General features: G+C 44.6%; 3 protein-coding genes across 7 annotated transcripts in view; all 3 read left to right on the top strand.

Moving 5' to 3' along the window:
• GSTCD (glutathione S-transferase C-terminal domain containing) overlaps positions 1-2,531 on the top strand; it is a 54,312-nt gene extending 51,781 nt beyond the window's left edge. For all 4 annotated transcript variants that reach the window (XM_039551113.1, XM_039551114.1, XM_010411707.4 and 1 more), the window contains one exon: positions 544-2,531. In XM_039551113.1, the coding sequence (XP_039407047.1) occupies positions 544-687 (144 nt within the window). In that variant the 3' untranslated portion in view covers positions 688-2,531. The remainder of the gene's footprint in view (positions 1-543) is intronic.
• A 2,214-nt stretch (positions 2,532-4,745) lies between these two features.
• LOC109146274 (E3 ubiquitin-protein ligase RNF4-like) lies at positions 4,746-10,450 on the top strand. Its single transcript, XM_039551576.1, has 6 exons — positions 4,746-6,301; positions 6,775-6,916; positions 7,664-7,746; positions 9,285-9,388; positions 9,800-9,964; positions 10,360-10,450. Exons 1-6 carry the CDS (start codon positions 6,293-6,295, stop codon positions 10,448-10,450), a joined length of 594 nt encoding a protein of 197 aa, XP_039407510.1. The 5' UTR covers positions 4,746-6,292.
• Positions 10,451-10,511: 61 nt separating this feature from the next.
• On the top strand, positions 10,512-19,446 carry LOC104697289 (E3 ubiquitin-protein ligase RNF4-like). 2 transcript variants are annotated; one of them, XR_005601878.1, is made up of 5 exons: positions 10,512-11,905; positions 12,602-12,611; positions 14,929-15,076; positions 16,639-16,693; positions 17,012-19,446. XR_005601878.1 is itself a non-coding variant. In XM_039551677.1 (4 exons), the coding sequence occupies exons 1-4, from the start codon at positions 12,587-12,589 to the stop codon at positions 17,165-17,167; spliced, it is 384 nt and encodes a 127-aa protein (XP_039407611.1). In that variant the 5' UTR covers positions 10,512-12,586; the 3' UTR covers positions 17,168-19,446. The 2 variants fall into 2 exon arrangements, 1 of the variants encoding a protein (XP_039407611.1); XM_039551677.1 differs by having other exon boundaries at positions 10,512-12,611.
• Positions 19,447-20,138: the final 692 nt, after the last annotated feature.

The raw sequence follows: 20,138 nt of genomic DNA, 5'->3' as shown, positions 1-20,138 counted from the left end.
AAATCTGAAATAAGCTTCATTTGCATTACCAATTTAGTATGTTTGTTTATAAATAGTTACAGTAATACGTCTCAAATCAATTACACTGGATCACTTTTTGGTATTTTAGTCTATTGTTTATGTTCAATAACCAGCGATTTTCAGATTTTAGATGAAAGTACAGGAGGAAAACAGTTATGGTTATAAAGGGAGTAGAAGTTTGGCAATTCAGAGAGCTCAGGGGTAAACTAGGCATTTTTCTTCTTCCCATTTACATTAAAGCATGTTTTTTTCTCTGTTTTGAGAATACTTTTAAATAGTTGTGCCTTTCTCCATATATAAAGAGATATATCTCCTCAAGGTCTTTGCTAAATGAGGGTTACAAGTCACAGATGTGATTTGGAACAGAAACCAGATTAAGATGTTTTTTAAAGTAGATTTGGGACTTACTTTTTAGATGGTTTACTCATGTGTTATCCTAACATTGAATATTTTAAGTGCAAGTTTTTGATAATGTTTGGATAATGTTTTGAGTTTCTGTGCTCTCCTTTGCTCTTGTTTTAGGGAAGCAGTGTATGGGACTTGTGGATCTGGATCGGGCATGGGCTGCAGAAGAACATAACTACTCTGTCCAAGTTATATCTATGGAGCCAGAGAATTGTTCTCCAAAGAACAATATGTTTGTGGGCATCCCTACTTAGAGTGTGAAACTTGCATTCAATTTGAAGCTGAACATAAATCTTCAGTGCATAATGACATCCAGCAGATAGAGGCAGCGCTGGGAAGCAGACATCCCGCATCTGGAACACATTGCCTTCGAAAAGGGAAGCAGCCCCCAAAGTCCTAAGAAGCAAACTGCATGCAGAGCATTCCAAATCAACTTGTGTCATTAAGCAACTTTTGGTTCTTGTACTGAGAACTTTCTGGATCTTATGACTGTGCATGGAATTATATCCATCTGTGAAAGTTTAGAGAAAACTGGTTTTGTTGAAGGAAAGGTGATTTCCTTTTCAGTGAAACTGTGTCTTGGCTGCTTGGAAGTTGTATTTGTGGTCAAAACAGCATTTGTGTTCATAAGCAGAGCAGTTATCAGCCAGCAGTGCTGATTACCAGAGGAACAGAGAAGATCAAATTTATTGTGTTACTGAAGATGGCTGTGCAGCAGGTGGTGGCCTGATTTTGCTGAAGAATTCCATACTACTGTAGGAAGATTATTTTTAATAAAAGTTCATCAGAATACTTTGGGCCTCAATCTGCTTATTAAAAGTGTATTCTACCTTGCCAATCATTTTTTAAAAAGACTTCAAAATTACTTTTAAATATTATGCAAGGATTCTGCAACCAGGTATTTGACACTGGATTTAGAGAAACCAAATTCTTCCTTATCCATTGACCAGAAAGTGGGAGCTAGACATGATGTTAGTGATTGGATACTTCACTGTCATGTGAAGTGTGTTGATTCCCATTTGTAAGAAACTTGCTGTCAGAAGAAATATTTAAGAACAATTCATGTGTCTACATACATCATCTTCATTGATCTTATATTCAGTTTAAAATTTGACCAAAGTTGGAACCGTTTGAAAAGGTCATTTACAGTCATGCTACTCTAAAATGAAAATAAATGTTGTCCTGTGCTCAGTTTCCCCCCCTAATTTTAAATCACCTGTTGATGTGAACACAATGGAAGATAGCTCCTAATGCAATTTTTACTGCATGTTTAGAGGTTTTACATGTCTGTGCATTCTGCCATGTTTTAATTTAAATAATCTAAAGGTTGAAAACTCTCAACATAGCTTCAGGACATAGCAAACTGAATTACAAATAATATGTATTGGAGCAAAAAAAGCATCCAGAAATATTTTATTCTTCATGTAACTTAGATATCTATAAGATCTAAATATGCGGGGACATCTTTTTAATGTGAAAACATGGAATGCTACCTACTTACTTAAAAGCACAAAAGTGAGCAAGTAGGAGTGAATTCCTACCTTCAGCCTCAGTTCTTCAGTAGGTAATGATGGAATACTTTTTCTGCAACTTTTTTGTAGTTACAGGAGTAACTGGAGTTTTGAAGAATGTATGGCAAACACAAAATGCATGGTGATACCAGTTGTCTCCAGGGTTTTCTCCAATACTTGCCCAATGAGAATGCAGTTCTAAGTTAGTGGTATGTCGATCTGAACATTATTCTTGTTAAATTACTTTTCTGGAGGGAGCAAATGTCTCTTTGTGACCTTTTTGTGCTGAAGGAAGAACTCATCAAGGTGAGGCACCTGTTGGAAACTGTGATGCTGTTTACAGTAAGGATTTTCACACTGCTCTGCTTCAGGCAGTGGGTAGCAATATGAATGTTTTAATTATGGTGATGTTGAACATTTGGCATGGTCTGATAGGATGCAATAATAAAGAGCTTTCAGTAGGGCAAAATTCTGTGCTCTTACATGCTTCACATTTTCTACAATATCTGTAAATATTCTGTAATAGTTTTCAGATCTACTTGAAAAGAAGGAATATATTCAAGATGTGCTACTGAATAAAAGATAAAAATGTTGTTTGTTTGTTTGTTTAACGGGAAAAACCAGTATTTCTTAAAAAGAGAGGAGGAGGAGCCTTATTTGGACAAATGTCCAAGAGGTTATTAGGTGCTTCGGATGGTCAAGAAAAAACAGATAAAGTCACACAAGAATCCAAATATCAATGTCTGTTTCATTTGTTGGATTTTTTTCCCCATTTTTTTAAAATGACTGTTTTCATGTTAATAACAGTTTCCCACAAGTGTTACTTCCTTGTGACTTAAGTTATTTTGTACCTGCTGCCCCACAAAGAAATAGGCTTCACAGGAAGAAAAGTTTTCTAGAAGCAAGGGAGAACGCCTGCAAAAGTAGAGCTGTGGTTATATGCATCATGACATCCCATTTTTTCTTGGATGAGCCAAACTATACAAAGTAAGTTTATGACAAATTCTTTTCCCCCCCCAAAATCAGGAATGTTTTGATGGTATCTCACAGTCTCATCATCTTGATATCATACAGGATTAGTGAGACTGCATTCCATTTGTGATACTGGTTTGTGACCTTGTTGCTATTGGCATCAATGGACTCTGGTTTCTTCTCAGGAGAATAGAAATTTTCTCATGTCCAAGGATGGAGTTGTATTACTATGAATAGTAAAGCCTGACCTATACTTCAGGTGAATTGATGCTTACTGAAAACTGAAGAGAAGCAGATGAAAAAAAGCATAAAAATCAGGATTTGCAGCAACAGATAATACCTAATTTACCACAGATTAAATTGCTAAACTGTGGCATGTACTAGAAATGTGAACTCAATTGTATTAAGTTTTAGGTATGTTATTTTGCCCTATGTTTCTCTATACATAAATGGTATGGAATTAATACAGCCTAGCATTGCCTAAACAAGGTGACTGGACAGTGTGGTCCTGATGAGTGAAAAACTTGTTCTTGTAGCAGCTTGTTGCACAAGGAGCTATCTTGATGTCCAAGGTGCATATCTAAATATGCTGCTTTTATTTTTCATTTGTTTGGCCCGCTGGGACCAGCTATAGGGTGAACAAAATGTTGTCCTAGCATAGTCATGATTTTCCATTACCTTGACAGTCTTCGTTTATATTACCCTTTTAGCCTGTAATGCTGGAAAAAGTAACCTTATAAGAGGAAACGGATAAGCAAGCTCAACTGAGGTCCTCCGTGTGTTCAAAGTTAGTCATCTGTGTGGACATGTATCCTTATTTTTGGTTTTTCATTTTGTCTTTATTGTGTTATTTATCGGCTTGCCCAGCCATATTTCAAGAGGTCTTAGCATTGCCGTATTTAGGCAGGGGTAGTAATAAACAAGGGACATTCCTAGTGGGTTCACTGTGCTCCCTAATATTTATGTGGCTTGATCTTAACAAAAAAAATATTAAGACATTAGTTTTAGTCTGATCAAGCCATCTTTTGATTTTTGTTTTTAAGGAAAACTACATAAGTGGTCAAAATTACTCAAAGATAATCCTTAGACAGACACACGTAAAATGATTTACTTACAGGGCAGCCATAAATGTTAGACTGATGTTTTCTGTTTCTCACTGTTGCTAGACTTTGAGCTGCTTGGTGGATGTAATGACAGTAAGCAGAAATGTCTTTTTAAATAGCTGTATTCCTTGGTGACATGCTCTGCCAGGCATTGTCATTGAAAAGAGCATTTCAAGAAAGCCTTTGTGGTCAAGGAAGTTTGATCTTAAGTAACCTGCAATGAAATGGCACTCAGCTGATTTTATAATAGGCTTAAACTGATGTTAGTTTGTCTCTACGTCATCAGCTGTGGCTATTTTCTTTTAAAATGTTGGTTTAGGGTTAGAAATTAACCCTGTCCATGAATAGATAGCTATAATTTTTAGAAAGTACTGATTGAGAGAAACATTGATAGCCAAAGGTGACTGAACAGTTGAAGCCTTGGTTTCAGTCTTGATGCATAGTTGTCAGCAGAAGGAAAAGCTCATTTTCAGCTCATTCCATCACTGATGTGTAGGCACAGAAGAATTGGGGGTTTTTTGAGCATTGGAAGCCCAGACCAGAGAGACAGCATATTTGTGTCCTTCATTTCCCATATTCAGTGCTTTGGGACTGGTACGAGGTGCTTAATCATTCATACCTTAAATGTGTATTTGGAATTGCTTGAGCATCTTAGCATTTTTATATAAAGTGTCAAATCTCCTTTGGGATTTTTCAAAAAATGGAAAAGTTATCCACACCCGCTCTTAAACACTCAACATGTTGCCAATTACCCAAAAGCAAGAATTGGAATAACAGAGATGATTTGGTAAGAAATGAGCCTCCTCATGTAGACCATGAGCTGAACATATCCTCGTGCTCTCCACAGCATTGGATCGATTTCCACAACTCTGCCCACAGCAGAGAGCACCCAACGGGACCAGTGGCTGAGGAGCAGCCCTGCCAGAGGCAGGGCAGGGATGGGTTCCCTGCTGCTCTCAGGAGCCCCGGCCCATCCCTGTGAACACAGGTCCAGTGGCAGAGTGGCTGGAAGGAAAACTGAATATTAATTCTGCTTTTTTTGCTGTGTCACCTATCATAGCAGAGCAGGGCCTCAGGAGGAAGGTGCTGTCCCCGGGAGCAGAGCAAACCTCCTCAGCCCTGTTGGGAAATTCTGGCAGAGGAATAGTTGAACACGTGAAAATGTCGAGGCCTCAGAGACTTGAAATAAGGCGGAGGGTTAAGGCCGGGTTTAAATTTCTCTTTGTTTTGGGCAGGTGGTGTTTAGTGGGGTTTCTTCTGCCCTCCAAGGGCTGCAGTGATCCTCAGGTTCCTCAGGCTGAAGGCAGAGGGAGGTGCAGGTCTGCCCCACGAGGCCCTGTGAGGCCCCACGTGCAGAGCTGTGTCCAGCTCTGCCCAGCAGCAGCAGGATGTGCCTGTGGAGCAGGGCCGGAGGAGGCCGTGGGCATGTGTGGAGGCCTGGAGCACCTGTCCTCTGCAGGCAGGCTGGGAGAGCCGGGGCTGTCCAGCCTGGAGAGGAGCAGGGTCCGGGGAGGCCTCACTGCGGCCTCCCAGTGCCTAAAGCGGGCAGAGAGCGATGGGAAAGGGGAAGGGTTTTAGACTAGAAGATCAGGGAGATTGGGATCAGATGTTTGGCGGAGCTGTGAGGGTGGTGAGACATGGGAACCAGCTGCCCAGAGAAGCTGTGGATGCCCTGTTGAGGTGCCTCCATGGCGTTGTGGAGCTCCATGGGTGTGCAAAATGGAGACCCGTTACTGGGCATGGAATGTTGGCACCGGTTGCCAGGGGCACTCCTGCTCCCAAGGTTGTGTTGACACCGAGTCTGCTGAGCCAGTTGACGGATTCTCTGCTGCGCAGCAGACGCGGAGCATCCGTCTTCTCCATCCCAGGTGGGAATAGAGAGCGATTTGCTGACCTTTGCGAGGCAAACTCTGGACTGACTGTACAGGTGAGTGCAGCCGATTCTTGAAAAGGCTTCTGATGCTGAGGGGCTGGCCTGGGCTGCAGGATGGGCTGCAGGTGGGCCCAAGTACTGGGGTCACGGACTTCCCCCTCCAGTTAAGGACAGAAACTGGAGACTGGGGAGTGGGAGTCTTGGGGCATGGGGGTATTCAAGAGAACAGGCATTCCAAATTGATGATCTCTCCTTTTCTGATAGGTTTGGAAGAACAGTTTTCTGGAACCCTGAAAAATCTGCAGTGGGCTACCAGAAGGAAGCTAAGGGATTGATCTCTTCCCTGACATTCCTTTTTTGGTGTTTGTCCCACTTGCTTTTCTGGTGCTTTTAGATCACGAAACACCATGAGCTCAGTAAGTACTTTACTACTCAATGCAGATCTGATTCTTGAAACATTTTCCAGGGGACTTCTAGAAAAGAATTCTAGAGTTTGGAGTAAATGCACAGAAACAGAAATCTTTCCAAACTTCCTGTGACTTCCCGCTTTTGGATATTGAAGGTTCTGAATCTCTGTGGGTGCTGGCAATAGTTCAGAAATGCTTACAGTGTGAGTAACAACATGATAGAATTGGGAACTGGTCTCCTCATTTTCAAGCCATTGGACAGGCTATTTGCTGGTGAGGCAACATGTAGGAGATGAGGGGCGATGTCTTTTCCCTGATGTGATGTGCTAAGGTGAAAATGGTCCATAGCACCATTTGATGCCTATTCCAGCCTTTGTGGGAGTGTTTTCGGTATCCTCATGTGCTGTCATTGGTGCTGCAGAACCCGAGGGCCGTGCTAATATTGCTGCCACAGAAAATGCTAAGGCTTTGTTCTCTCTCAGCGTCAGCGAAAGCGCCCTGGAGGAGCACTTGACTCCACACAAGCTCAGAAACGGAGCAGGCTGCTGCCCTCCAGTGCAGGTGGAACTTCACAAGCAGAGCTAATAGACCTTGAAGGAAGTGGTACACTTGCTTTTGAGCCTGGTAAGAACAGCAATTGCTTCTGGAAGGTTTGGGTTCATTTGAATGTGTGCTTTTGCCAGTTTCTAGGCCCTTTACTGGGGAGGATGGGAAACCTTGGGGTTTAGGAAGCACCTGATATGGCATCCCTAACAGCAAGGCTTCTGACAGCTGTTTTGGTTTGTTCCTGAGCTCAATACAGTGGCCGCTAGTGGGAGATGAGCTCTGCAGCAAAGGTCCTCAAGTGCTGCTCAAACACCTGAATGGGTGCTCTGATGAGCTGGCAGTCACCATAGATGCCACAGTGGAGGGTGGCAAGCTGAGTTTGGGATCTCCCAAGCTGAATGAAGATAAGGAAAAGTTTGTCTTTAGCTGTGCCCCATCCCTCAAGGGAACAATCTACACTATGGTAAAACTGTAAAAAAAGAGGATCCCCTCTAGTGTTGGTTGGTTGCTTTTTTCCTTTTGTGTGCTAAACATTCCCCTGTGTGAGATGAATCATTTCTTGCTGTGAAGCTCCCATAGCTGTTGACATCCAACAGAACTTGTGAGGGACTCAGCCGCTCTTCCTCTTGCACTGCCCCTTCAGAGGACAGGGCTGGTAGTGCTCCCTGTGGACTGCTGGGGCAAAGCTTGAGTGCAATGTTGGACGTGCTCCTGAAAAAAAAGAAACCCAGGGCTCAGTGAATCCAACCTCGGCCTGCTCCGCACTGGCAGCCCTTTTAACTCTTCTGCAATCTCTGATCTTGATTCTAACGTTCTGTTTTTCAGCTGGTGAAGAAGTCGTCATAGATCTCACGGGCGAATCTTCTGGGCCTGAAGTCATCGTTATCAGTGACGATGAGTCTGATGTGGTAAGTAGTGAATGGCACACTCCCCTCCATCTTGCAGTCAAATTAGTTTCCTTGCCAGATTCTGGCATCTTACTAAGTACCCTGGCCTCAAAGGTTGGAACATGGCTCCGATTTACCACATTAGACACAGTTCCCAGTCGAGCCCAAACACACTCATGAACACATCAGCATCCCTGAGAATTGCTTGCAGAGAGGGGATGAACAACCTAAGAGAGGTTGTTGCTTCAGTGATTTAAAGGAAGTCTTTGACTTCTCAAATGAGAAGTGTTTTAGCTGCAACATCAGTTTAAGGTACCCCTCTCACTGAGGTGTAAAACACAACTGCACCTTACTGGGGTGCAAACTAGTTCTGTTCCTTATTCCAAGAAGCCTTTAACAGAGTCACGTTTGTTTGCTTTTTTAAATTTCCCCCTTCTATTTTGAAGGAATTGAATTACCAAAGTATGGGTATTGATCTAATATCGACACCCAACTAAGACGGACATAAACTCCCTAACAGTGTAGAGTTAGAAAGTGTATGTTTATTCCAGCGCCAGGCAGCTGTGCAGGATAGCTCCCTAATGTGCAGTGCAAAATTACAAGCCAATACAGAGTCTGTTTAATTACAGAGGTCTTGAATATTCAAAATACAAATGCAGATTTATAACACTGACACCTTCCATTCTCTTCTTCGTATAGTATTTAGTTTGAAAGTCATGAAGCATGCGTAGTTTGTTCTTTGAATTGTGTTGGTTGTCTCTTTATTTGGGGAGTGGTCTTAAAAGATGAAGTAAAGCTACTCTCCCTCACTTTGACCTTTCTACCTTTCTGATTTTTGACAATACAAATTACTCTTGGGGGACTTCCAGTTCCTCCTTTTGTGATTTCTGAATAGTCTCTCAGAGGTGGAAATTAGTAATTGTCTCCGTTTCTTTGAATCTATTTATCAGGGTTTCTGTTTCTCATTAAAAGCACAGCTAAACAAATAGAAAAGTGACAGGCAATTAGCTACCTACATCTAAAAACTTATTTCGGGTCTGGCTCTCTTTGACTACTTATTAACATTTTATCAATTCCAGCCGGGCCATCTACTTTAACTAATTTCAACAAAGCTAGCCTTTAACTAAAATCTTACTGTTTCTTTTAAAATCCATGTTTCAGAATATTTTTGATCCAGCCCACAGTGCAGTGTGTCTGCTCAAATCTGGGGTGCCACTGCTGCTGTGCAAAGCAGAAACATGCAGCAAACATAGCATGGCAGCTATCTCCTGACAGGCTTGTTGCTGAACCTTTGCAAAGAAAAGGCCTCCAATTTTACATCAGAATTTGCATGACCCACCTCCACTTTTACCAAACACAAGAGCAGCTTTGGGTATGGGGTTTTATGTCTTCAGCAGCTCTTCATGTACTAAGCAGTGTTCAGGTGAATTAGCCAGTTTGGGGGAGAACGAGGGAAAGAAACAGCTCCAGCCCAAATCCAAGCAGGGACTGAAACAGGGGAGCAGGGAGTACCGTGTTCAGGGTGGTTCCTAAGTGCCTCCATTTCTACCGCACTGCAGGACACGGAGCAGAGCCAGCAGCAGCCACATCCTTCCAGAGCATCAGAGAATTCATCCGAGGCCCTGGCAAGGGATGATGAAGAGGAACCAAGAGAAAATGATGGGTATGTGAGAGAGAAAGGGTCTATCTAAACTCCAGGTTCAGATATGTGGTAGGAACAAGTTTGTGCCAAGCTTTTGGCTTCTGCTGAACTCTATGCAAATACTTCAGACCTGGAATAGAGTGGCCTGCCTGGAAGAGAATTAAAATAAACCCAGCAAAATCCAGCAGAAGCCTTTCTTCTCTGTTTGTGAAGCCATAATTGTATAGAAGAGAAACGCTTGACATGCTGAAATGCTGGCAGTACATAAAAGGTGTTGCAGTGCTTGTGTTTCTGGGCTGGGATGTTGCTTAATCAGAATAGGGCATGTTTTAAGTACCACCATGTTCTTTGTTGGTAACCCTTGGTGCCCAGTGAAATAAAGGGCTGCATGTTCAAATGGCTGCACATTCTTTCTGGTTCTGTTCCCTCTAGTGCATGGCCAGCAGGTCCTGCTAGTCCTGTGACTAGGGAGGATGACAACTCAGAGGTGCAGGACAGGGAGCAGAGCCAGCAGTCCCCACTTGGTTCCAGGGAGACAGAGAATTCAGCTGAGCTACGGGCAGGTGACAATGAAGAGGAGCCAAGAGACAACAATGGGTATGTGACACATGAAGTGTCTCTCCAAAGTGTACTTTCGTACATACAGTTGACACAGGATTTTGCCAAACTGTTGGATTCTGCTTGATTCTGCTTGAAGGATTCTGATTTGGAACATAGTGGCCTGGAAGGGAACTAATGGAAAAGAAACCCCTAAACCCAGCAAAATCCAGGAGAAACCTTTCTTCTCGATTCAGGAAGTCATTCTTGAATGTTTCTTACACTATGCATAGTGACAGACTGAAATGCTTGCAGTACATAAAAGCTCTTGCGCGGATTATGTTTCTGGGCTGGGATGCTGCAAAATGAGACTAAGGGGATGTTCTGATTTCTGCAATTTTATGTCTTGGTAACCCTCTGTGCACTGTGAAATTGACGACTGCGTGTTCTTTCAGTTCTTTCAACTCTAGTGAATGGCCAGACCGTTTTGAGAGTCCTCCAAATTCACAGGATGACATCACAGATGTGAGGATCATGTTGTTATAAGATGTTCTTATCATTTCTGCTTCGTGGGAGGGGAGGGGACAGAGGGGGAGCTGCACAACTCAGTTTTCCCTGGTGGGATGCTGTGGGCAGCTGGCTGGAAGCACAGCCCCTTGCTCTGAAGCTCCAACTTGCACGTCCCTCCACATCCCTTCTTGGTGATGTCCGTAGAGGGAGAAGCCCCTGTCAGGATGGCACCGGCAGATCTGTGCGTTCCTTGTAGTTCTAGCATTGACTGACAGACTGCACGTACTCCAAGTTCTGTTTGCCTGGTGCCAATAGAGCCGCTAACTGCAATTCTTTGCCCCAAATTCCTGTAGTTGTGGTTTCCATTCCTCAGGAACTGTTCATCCAACATGAAGCGTTTAGGGCTATGACTGCAGAAGTTGCCCTTCTTGGGGCTAACGAGGGAAAGAAAAAGTTCTAGCCCAAATCCAGTCAGGGAACTGAAACAGGGAAGCAGGATGGAGTGGTTTCAAGCAGATCCTAATCTGTCTCCATTTTCACCCCACTGCAGGACTGGGAACAGAGCCAGCAGTACTCGCTTGGCTCCATCTCATCAGATAGTTCGTCCGAACCACTGCCAAGCTTCCTTTTTCTGGAACCAAGAGATATTGAATTGTATGTGACAGATAAAGTGTCTCTCCAGAGGCTAATTTCTTGTTGCTGTTGTCCGCAGGGACGGCGGCAAGAATCACGACATAATTCCAGGGAAGAATAGCTTCCTTTATTAGTTTAGAGACCAGCTTATAGACTTTGGTCCAAAAGAGTGGCTGGAGGTCATTGGTCCTTTGACCATCCACCTCCTAGAATGATTGGCTGAATGCTACAACACCCATTCTCAAAATACTATTCTCAATGAACCAAAACAATATGCACAGTAGTCCCCAACAACCTGCACCTGCAAAAATAATTTACAAAATAGCAAACGGTTTCTCAGCTCGTTTGCGTGAGAACGGAGACTTTCACAAAGGGTGTAAAAAGCTTGAAAAATTTCTCTGCTAGCCTTTCTCAGCATCCATAATTTCTGATATATTGTAGCCACAGGTTTTTGCCAATCTTTTGGGTTTTGCTTGATTCTGCTTGAAGAATTTGGACTTGAAACATAGTGGTCTGTCTGGAAGAGAAGTAATGGAAAAGAAACCCCTAAACTCAGCAAAATCCAGGAGAAACCTTTCTTCTCCATTCAGGAAGTCATTCTTGAATGTTTCTTACACTATGCATAGTGACAGACTGAAATGCTTGCAGTACATAAAAGCTCTTGCACGGATTGTGTTTCTAGGTTGGGGTGCTGCAAAATGAGACTAAGGGGATGTTTTGATTTCTGCAATTTTATGTCTTGGTAACCCTCTGTGCACTGTGAAATTGACGACTGCATGTTCTTCTGGTTCTGCTCCCTCTAGTGAGCCACCAGGAGGTCTTGTTAGTCCTCCGGCTAGGGAGGCTGACAACTCAGAGGTGAGGATCCACATGTTGTTGTCTTTTCAGATTTGTGGGAAGGGAGGGGAGAGAAGGGGAGCTGCACAACTCAGTTGTCTTAGGTGGGATGCTGTGGGCAGCTGGCTGGAAGCACAGCCCTTGCTCTGAAGCTCCAACTTGCACATCCCTCCAAGTCCCTTCTTGGTGGTGTCTGTAGAGGGAGAAGCCCTTGTCAGGATGGTACCGGCTGATCTGTGAGTTCCTTGTAGTTCTAGCATTGACTGATGGAAGTCTTTAGTCCCAAATCCCTTCTGTGGTTTCCATTCTTGAGCTGCTGATAAACCAATATGAAGTGTTTAGGGTTATCATAGCAGAATTAGCCAGTTTTGGGAGACAGAGGGAAGGAAACAGCTCCAGCCCAAATCCAAGTAGGGACTGAAACAGGGGAGCAGGGAGTACAGTGTTCAGGGTGGTTCCTAAGTGCCTCCATTTCTATACCCCGTTGGAGTAGCGAGAGCAGAATCAGTGGCACCCACTTATTTGTTTTCAGAGCAGCAGCTGTTTGTGCTACTGCTTTGAATGTTCTTAACCAAACTTAGAGGGCAATACCCCACCCTTCCTCACCTCCTGTGCTATAGCTGCTTTCTGAGCTGAGGTTTGCCTGCAGCACAGGGGTGCGCACCAAAGCCTAATTGTATCTTCTTTTCTCTCCCTTCCCTTATGCATCGATGGAAGCTTCTTCAAGGTGAGTTGAAGTTTTACAGTTGAAAACGGATTTTATCTGAAGTGTTATAGGTCTTTTTGTTGTTCTTTTCCAAGAAACTCGAGTGGCAGGGATTGAAACTACTTTTAGGAAACGGCAAAGGCCAGGGCTAAAGCCTCTGGCCAGCGTCTTAGAGAATGGATCCAATGTGTGTGTGATGGCCTCCATCAGTCATGGCAGAAAATCCCTGCAGTAAAAGTTGTAGCAGAATACTTATGCAGAAGGAACTTTAATTTGGTGGCTCTTTCTGCAGTTTTAATTGATTAGTGATTGATTAGTGTTACATGGACACCGGAGTTGCAGAGGTCATTGCTGCCTGTGGTTTCTGAGAGTTAAAAGGCAAACAGCATTTTGTGACCCTTTGGGTGTTACTGACCAGGCCATTAAAGATTGATCTCCCTTTAAGTTGGTCAGTGTGTTGTCCACAAAAGTTGGATTTGTTACTGGGGTGCAACAGGTCAATAATTATATGTGGTGATGCGATACCTTTATTGTATTTTTATATAAGTTTTCTGTACCCCAATGGTTCATCCCTACCTTCCCCACTCCTATTCCTAGTTGGTTTGCCCCAGACCCAAGCCGCTCCCCCGGTGCTCCCTACATGGCTGTTCTCTTCCCCTTGTTCTAGCTCTTTCCCTATCAATCACCCAAACCCCCTCCTGTTGTTCCCGGAGGTCCAGTGTCCATCACCTGAAACCTCCCAGTTTACCCTTATATGGTCCCTGTCAATCCCCGAGACCCTACCCCTCTAGATACTTCCCCCTTTGGAAATCCCCTAAACCTCGATGCCCCATTGGGGCATGTGATCCATTTCCCCTCCTCCCCTTGAGGCTATTGGCCCAAGGAAATGTCTATCCTCGTCCATATCCCTCCCTTAGCGATTTCTATTGGTCCTCAGTTAAGCCATCCCCATTGTAACACCTCCCTTTATAAGAGGTTCCCTGGAGCTGCTCGAGGCTTGTCCCCTGTGAGTTGCCTGCGATAAAGTTGGATTATTCCGTGTGGCAAGCGTCCTTGCTACTTTTTATCCTCTCCCTCGTCCGGACTGCTGACAGCCACTGTGCCTGGAGCTTCAGCTCCCCTGGGCAGAGCTGAGCTCCTGAGGAGCAGCTTTAAAGCCAAGAGCCTCCAGCTGCTCCCCACTTCTGTCACATACCGCAGGAGCTAGCCTGGGCAGTGGTCAGTGGCGGTCATTGCGACAGTTATACACTTGAGACACTGATTGTTTATTCCAGCCTTGCACAAGTCTGGGTGCTCAGTGGTATTTCACAAATAAGGCACACCCGCTATCAAAACTTTTCATGATTTATAAATTTTAGCAAACAAAGGAATGAGTATTATTGGTTACAAGTTACATGGTTATCTTATTAGTTAGTATTCTGTCTTCTCCTGGTTAACGATTGTCTCACTTCTCCTGGTAATTAGTCCGCATGCTCAGTCTCTCTCTTCTTTTGGGATGGGGAGTTCCTGCTTTTGGTCTTGAGTTCCTGCTCCGTGAGTCGGTGGTCGCAATCTCCCCCTGCTGGAGTTGGTTTTACCGGCCAGAGCTGATTGCAGGACAGCTGGGATTTTTGCTTACTTCAGTTTCTTCCTTGTCTCGGGAGCTGTGCCAGGTTTCCTTTTGGCGCAGCAATTCTGCATTCTTTGTGTCCACTCTCAGTGGGCATCCTTCTTGGCAAGCTTTGTTAACCTTCCCCTAGGTCTGAGCTCCTTGAAGCATGACAAGCCCTGAACCTTTACAAGGCACTTCTACCAACAAGGAATTAGTTTTTCTAACCCATGGAATCACTTAGAGCTTGCTTGGTAGTTGCTGTCTATTTCATGGATTAAATCTCCCTTCTAGTTGATTGGGCTTGAAAGTATACAAAGATCCAATATATCTATACAAACAGCATCCTTCCTTAAGAAATCTTTTACATATTCTACATTTTGCATCACATATAACTCCACTTTCAAATTCCCTTAACTCAGGAGGGAGATGATGACGATTTCTAAGGGGCCACGGCTCCAAGGAATTTTATCGTTTCCAAGGACTGTCCTTTAGAATCTCTCCGGTCACGTTTTTTGCCGTGCATAGGCTGGATAGAGCAAATGTTTTGCGATGGTCTGTAGCAGAATACTCGCAGTGTCTGGAATGGTTTCAGCCTTACTGTTTGGGAAAGTAGCTTGTTTAAGATTGTTTTTAACCCAGCTGAATCGGGTCCATTTAAAACAGGAACCATTAGTGACTATTTATACAGCTCGTTTCAAGGGTAGTTGCAGGGAGAGAGAGATGTAACTTCCGAAAATTAAATTACAGGGCATGAACAGCAAAGGAGAAATGTCACACGGAACAGCCACGAGCAGGTGGATGGCTCTGGTAATGGAACAGGAGCTAATGATGCACCTGTGGCTGATGCAGCCCCTGCAGAAGAGGGAGCAGAGGAGGAGGCCACTGCAAGTTCAGAGTACGTATGGCTCATGCCCTACCAAACACGGAATTCTGTCCTTTTTTTTCCTTTTCTGTACAGGACTAAGTTATATTGCTGTGCCTGGTTTATCTGGGAAGCCTTCCCTTACTCTACTTATTACCCTCCTTCTCCCGTGTTGCATGATGAGCAAATGATACCTTTTGCATTTTGGGAGAAAAGGGCAGCCCAAGGCAGATGTACAACTTTGCACACAACCTTAGAGACGAGTGTGGGGGTATGGCAAGGAAGGGGGATTGGTCACAGGCCACAGCTCATAATGTATTGCATTTACTTTTTCTGACCAGCTCTAGTGGCGCTGTTAGATATGGAAATAATTCCATCGTTATCAGTGAGGCTTGGCATCATGGGACCGGCAGGCAGCAGCCGGGCAAATGCCAGCAGAAATTCCCTGCTTTTTCACACGCGGCATCAGCTGGCTGCGTCTCTCCTGGAGCTGGAGCCCTTCTTCCCAGGGCAGGCTTGCACACAGGCGGTTGTGGAGGTCATGCTTTTATGGCCAGTCCTGGCAGTCACAAGGCCTGATTTGTTTGCATGTGTGATGGGGATGTTGCAGTCCAAGCTGGGTGCCTGCACAGTAAAAGCCCCATTCTGCAGAGAAACAGGAAAGTCCTGCTGTAGGAGCACTCCATTAGGATAAGAAAGGTGCAATGCATTAGACTGATGAAATTAAATCGGGTGTCCGTGTCACTAGGGGAGACAAAGAACATGAGAATTATGGTATAAGGTTTTCTGAAGTGTTTCTTTGGGGTGGGGGGAAAGACACAGGTTTTAATGAAGCTGGGGTGCTTTGAGCCTTTTGGAAAGGCAACGTAGGAGAGCATTTGAGTATGGAACTTAAGTGTCAGGTCTTAAATATGCCACCTCAAGGGCTTCTGCCGTTCTAAACCATAATGCATTTTGCCAATGAATTTGTAGGTGTTTAAGTTTTGGTTGTTTAGTCTGTCGGTGAACAAATCCCACCACTTGATTAATATAAAAAAGGAATACTTTGTTCCTTCAGTCTCAAGCTTCTCTGTTACTGAATGAGCCTTGCTGCTCTGTTTAGGTAAGGCTGAAAGAGCTCAGTGCTGCAGCATTTAACATTGACCAAGGGCTCCTTCCTGGGGCTGGAGCTGGCCAGAGCCGTGTTACTCTGTAGCGTTAGACTTGGGTCCTGGAATGAATATTCTGGGGTGAATAGTTCCCAGCGGAAAAAGCTGGATGCTGCAGTTCCAAAGCTGTTATTGATGACCTGGTGGAAGTCAAAGCTGCCGTACCTAAACTGCTGGAGACTGCTGTTACTTCAAATCCCAGAGCAGAGTGACTGGCTGCACCTTTCTCCTGGTGAAAGACCAGGACACTCTTTCTGTCAGGGCAGGGAGACCCTAACTGCTCATCATGTGCAGCAAAGAGAGTTAAAGACAGCAGGGTTCTTCAAAGGAAATGTGTCATGGCTAGTCAGTGCAGTTGCATGATCATGTGAGCTTTTATGTATCAATAAGCACTGCAGTGTGGTGATATTAACAGCTGCATGTTCTTTCTGGTTCTGTTTCCTCTAGTGCCCAGCGAGGAGTTGTTATAAGGTGTCCGATTTGCATGGATGTTTACTCAGAGGTGAGGATCCACGCACTGTCATCCTTTCTGCTTTGTGGGAGGGGGAAGGGGCCAGAAGGGGAGCTGCTCAAGTCAGTTGGCTGATGTGGGATGCTGCGGGCAGCTGCTGGAAGCAGAGCCCTTGCTGTGAAGCTCCACAAGTCCCTTCTTGGTGGTGAAGGTACAGGAAGGAGCCTTGGCCAAGATGGCACTGGCAGATCTGTGGGTCCCTCGTTATTCTGATTGCAGGTGCTCTAAAGTCTCATTTGCCTGGTGCCAGCGGAGCAGCAAAGTCAGATTCTTTCCTCCCAATACATGTTGTGGTTTTCTTTCTTCCAGATCATGGAACATGGACGACAGCTTGTGGCAACCATGTGTGGCCATGTCTTCTGTAGTCGGTGCCTCCCTATTGCCCTGGAGACTGACGAGCTGTGCCCAACCTGCAGGGTGGACCTCACACTTTATTATCACCTGTATCATCCCATTTATTTATGAGTGCTTCCACTTCTCAGGACAGACTCAGATGGATCCTGGAGAATAGGCGATGTAGAGACTTGTTTCTCCGTGTATATAGTTCTTCCTGTACATAGTTTCAAATTTGCTGAATTCAATTTTAAATACAGTTTTGATTGAGTTAAACATAGTCTGTCTGCTCCTCTATGCTGGACTCTGCTGACACACAGAGATGTTGTTTAACAGGTGGAAATAAGGCTCGTGGTCTGAGCAGTCAGAAGCTCGTTCTTTTCATCCCACTGTAGTCATTGGTTTGGGGGAAATGTGCTGAAGACACATTTCAGGGTCTCAGGGCAGAGTCTGGTGGACACTTTGGTGAAAATGCTGTGATTTCATTGCTCAGAAGATGGAAAGAGGAGCGGGTTGTGCACACATCCAAAGAAAACAATTTTCTTTGAGAATAACTGGTACGTAAACAAACTGCAGCATGTAGTGTTGTAAGGTTGCATTCTAATTAGAATCTGGAGGTTTTTGAAGGAATGTGGTTTTGAATGTCTGAAGTTGGCTACTGACTTGGAGCTGTTACCAGTACAACAGTGTTGCAGCTCCAGTTCCTTCAACTGCAGCAAGATTAATCCTAAGTGACATTGAAGGGAAATGCAATTGTCGAGAGACATAATAATTGGACATAAGAAAGGAAAGAAAGTTACTTCTGTTCTATAAAAGCAATAAAGAGGAAAGGGCGGATCTCAGGTAAACAATGAAACTGTGTGCCACGAAACAGAAAACTCAGATGACCAAGCTGAAGTGAGGTCCTCTGTGTGTTCAAAGTTAGTCATCTGTGTGGACATGTATCCTTATTTTTGGTTTTTCATTTTTGTCTTTATTGTGTTATTTATCGGCTTGCTCAGCCATATTTCAAGAGGTCTTAGCATTGCCGCATTTAGGCAGGGGTAGTAATTGGGCCCCCTAATTTTTAGGTGGCTTGATCTTAACAAAAATATTAAGACATTAGTTTTAGTCTGATCAAGCCATCTTTTGATTTTTGTTTTTAAGGAAAACTACATAAGTGGTCAAAATTACTCAAAGATAATCCTTAGACAGACACACGTAAAATGATTTACTTACAGGGCAGCCATAAATGTTAGACTGATGTTTTCTGTTTCTCACTGTTGCTAGACTTTGAGCTGCTTGGTGGATGTAATGACAGTAAGCAGAAATGTCTTTTTAAATAGCTGTATTCCTTGGTGACATGCTCTGCCAGGCATTGTCATTGAAAAGAGCATTTCAAGAAAGCCTTTGTGGTCAAGGAAGTTTGATCTTAAGTAACCTGCAATGAAATGGCACTCAGCTGATTTTATAATAGGCTTAAACTGATGTTAGTTTGTCTCTACGTCATCAGCTGTGGCTATTTTCTTTTAAAATGTTGGTTTAGGGTTAGAAATTAACCCTGTCCATGAATAGATAGCTATAATTTTTAGAAAGTACTGATTGAGAGAAACATTGATAGCCAAAGGTGACTGAACAGTTGAAGCCTTGGTTTCAGTCTTGATGCATAGTTGTCAGCAGAAGGAAAAGCTCATTTTCAGCTCATTCCATCACTGATGTGTAGGCACAGAAGAATTGGGGGTTTTTTGAGCATTGGAAGCCCAGACCAGAGAGACAGCATATTTGTGTCCTTCATTTCCCATATTCAGTGCTTTGGGACTGGTACGAGGTGCTTAATCATTCATACCTTAAATGTGTATTTGGAATTGCTTGAGCATCTTAGCATTTTTATATAAAGTGTCAAATCTCCTTTGGGATTTTTCAAAAAATGGAGAAGTTATCCACACCCGCTCTTAAACACTCAACATGTTGCCAATTACCCAAAAGCAAGAATTGGAGTAACAGAGATGATTTGGTAAGAAATGAGGCTCCTCATGTAGACCATGAGCTGAACATATCCTCGTGCTCTCCACAGCATTGGATCGATTTCCACAACTCTGCCCACAGCAGAGAGCACCCAACGGGACCAGTGGCTGAGGAGCAGCCCTGCCAGAGGCAGGGCAGGGATGGGTTCCCTGCTGCTCTCAGGAGCCCCGGCCCATCCCTGTGAACACAGGTCCAGTGGCAGAGTGGCTGGAAGGAAAACTGAATATTAATTCTGCTTTTTTTGCTGTGTCACCTATCATAGCAGAGCAGGGCCTCAGGAGGAAGGTGCTGTCCCCGGGAGCAGAGCAAACCTCCTCAGCCCTGTTGGGAAATTCTGGCAGAGGAATAGTTGAACACGTGAAAATGTCGAGGCCTCAGAGACTTGAAATAAGGCGGAGGGTTAAGGCCGGGTTTAAATTTCTCTTTGTTTTGGCAGGTGGTGTTTAGTGGGGTTTCTTCTGCCCTCCAAGGGCTGCAGTGATCCTCAGGTTCCTCAGGCTGAAGGCAGAGGGAGGTGCAGGTCTGCCCCACGAGGCCCTGTGAGGCCCCACGTGCAGAGCTGTGTCCAGCTCTGCCCAGCAGCAGCAGGATGTGCCTGTGGAGCAGGGCCGGAGGAGGCCGTGGGCATGTGTGGAGGCCTGGAGCACCTGTCCTCTGCAGGCAGGCTGGGAGAGCCGGGGCTGTCCAGCCTGGAGAGGAGCAGGGTCCGGGGAGGCCTCACTGCGGCCTCCCAGTGCCTAAAGCGGGCAGAGAGCGATGGGAAAGGGGAAGGGTTTTAGACTAGAAGATCGGGCAGATTGGGATCAGATGTTTGGCGGAGCTGTGAGGGTGGTGAGACATGGGAACCAGCTGCCCAGAGAAGCTGTGAATGCCCTGTTGAGGTGCCTCCATGGCGTTGTGGAGCTCCATGGGTGTGCAAAATGGAGACCCGTTACTGGGCATGGAATGTTGGCACCGGTTGCCAGGGGCACTCCTGCTCCCAAGGTTGTGTTGACACCGAGTCTGCTGAGCCAGTTGACGGATTCTCTGCTGCGCAGCAGACGCGGAGCATCCGTCTTCTCCATCCCAGGTGGGAATAGAGAGCGATTTGCTGACCTTT

This window comes from Corvus cornix, chromosome 4, assembly GCF_000738735.6.
Source record: "Corvus cornix cornix isolate S_Up_H32 chromosome 4, ASM73873v5, whole genome shotgun sequence".
Classification (NCBI taxonomy): Eukaryota; Metazoa; Chordata; class Aves; order Passeriformes; family Corvidae; genus Corvus; species Corvus cornix.
The sequence above is the reverse complement of the archived record's forward strand: the minus strand, read 5'-3'. Positions and strand labels throughout refer to the sequence as shown.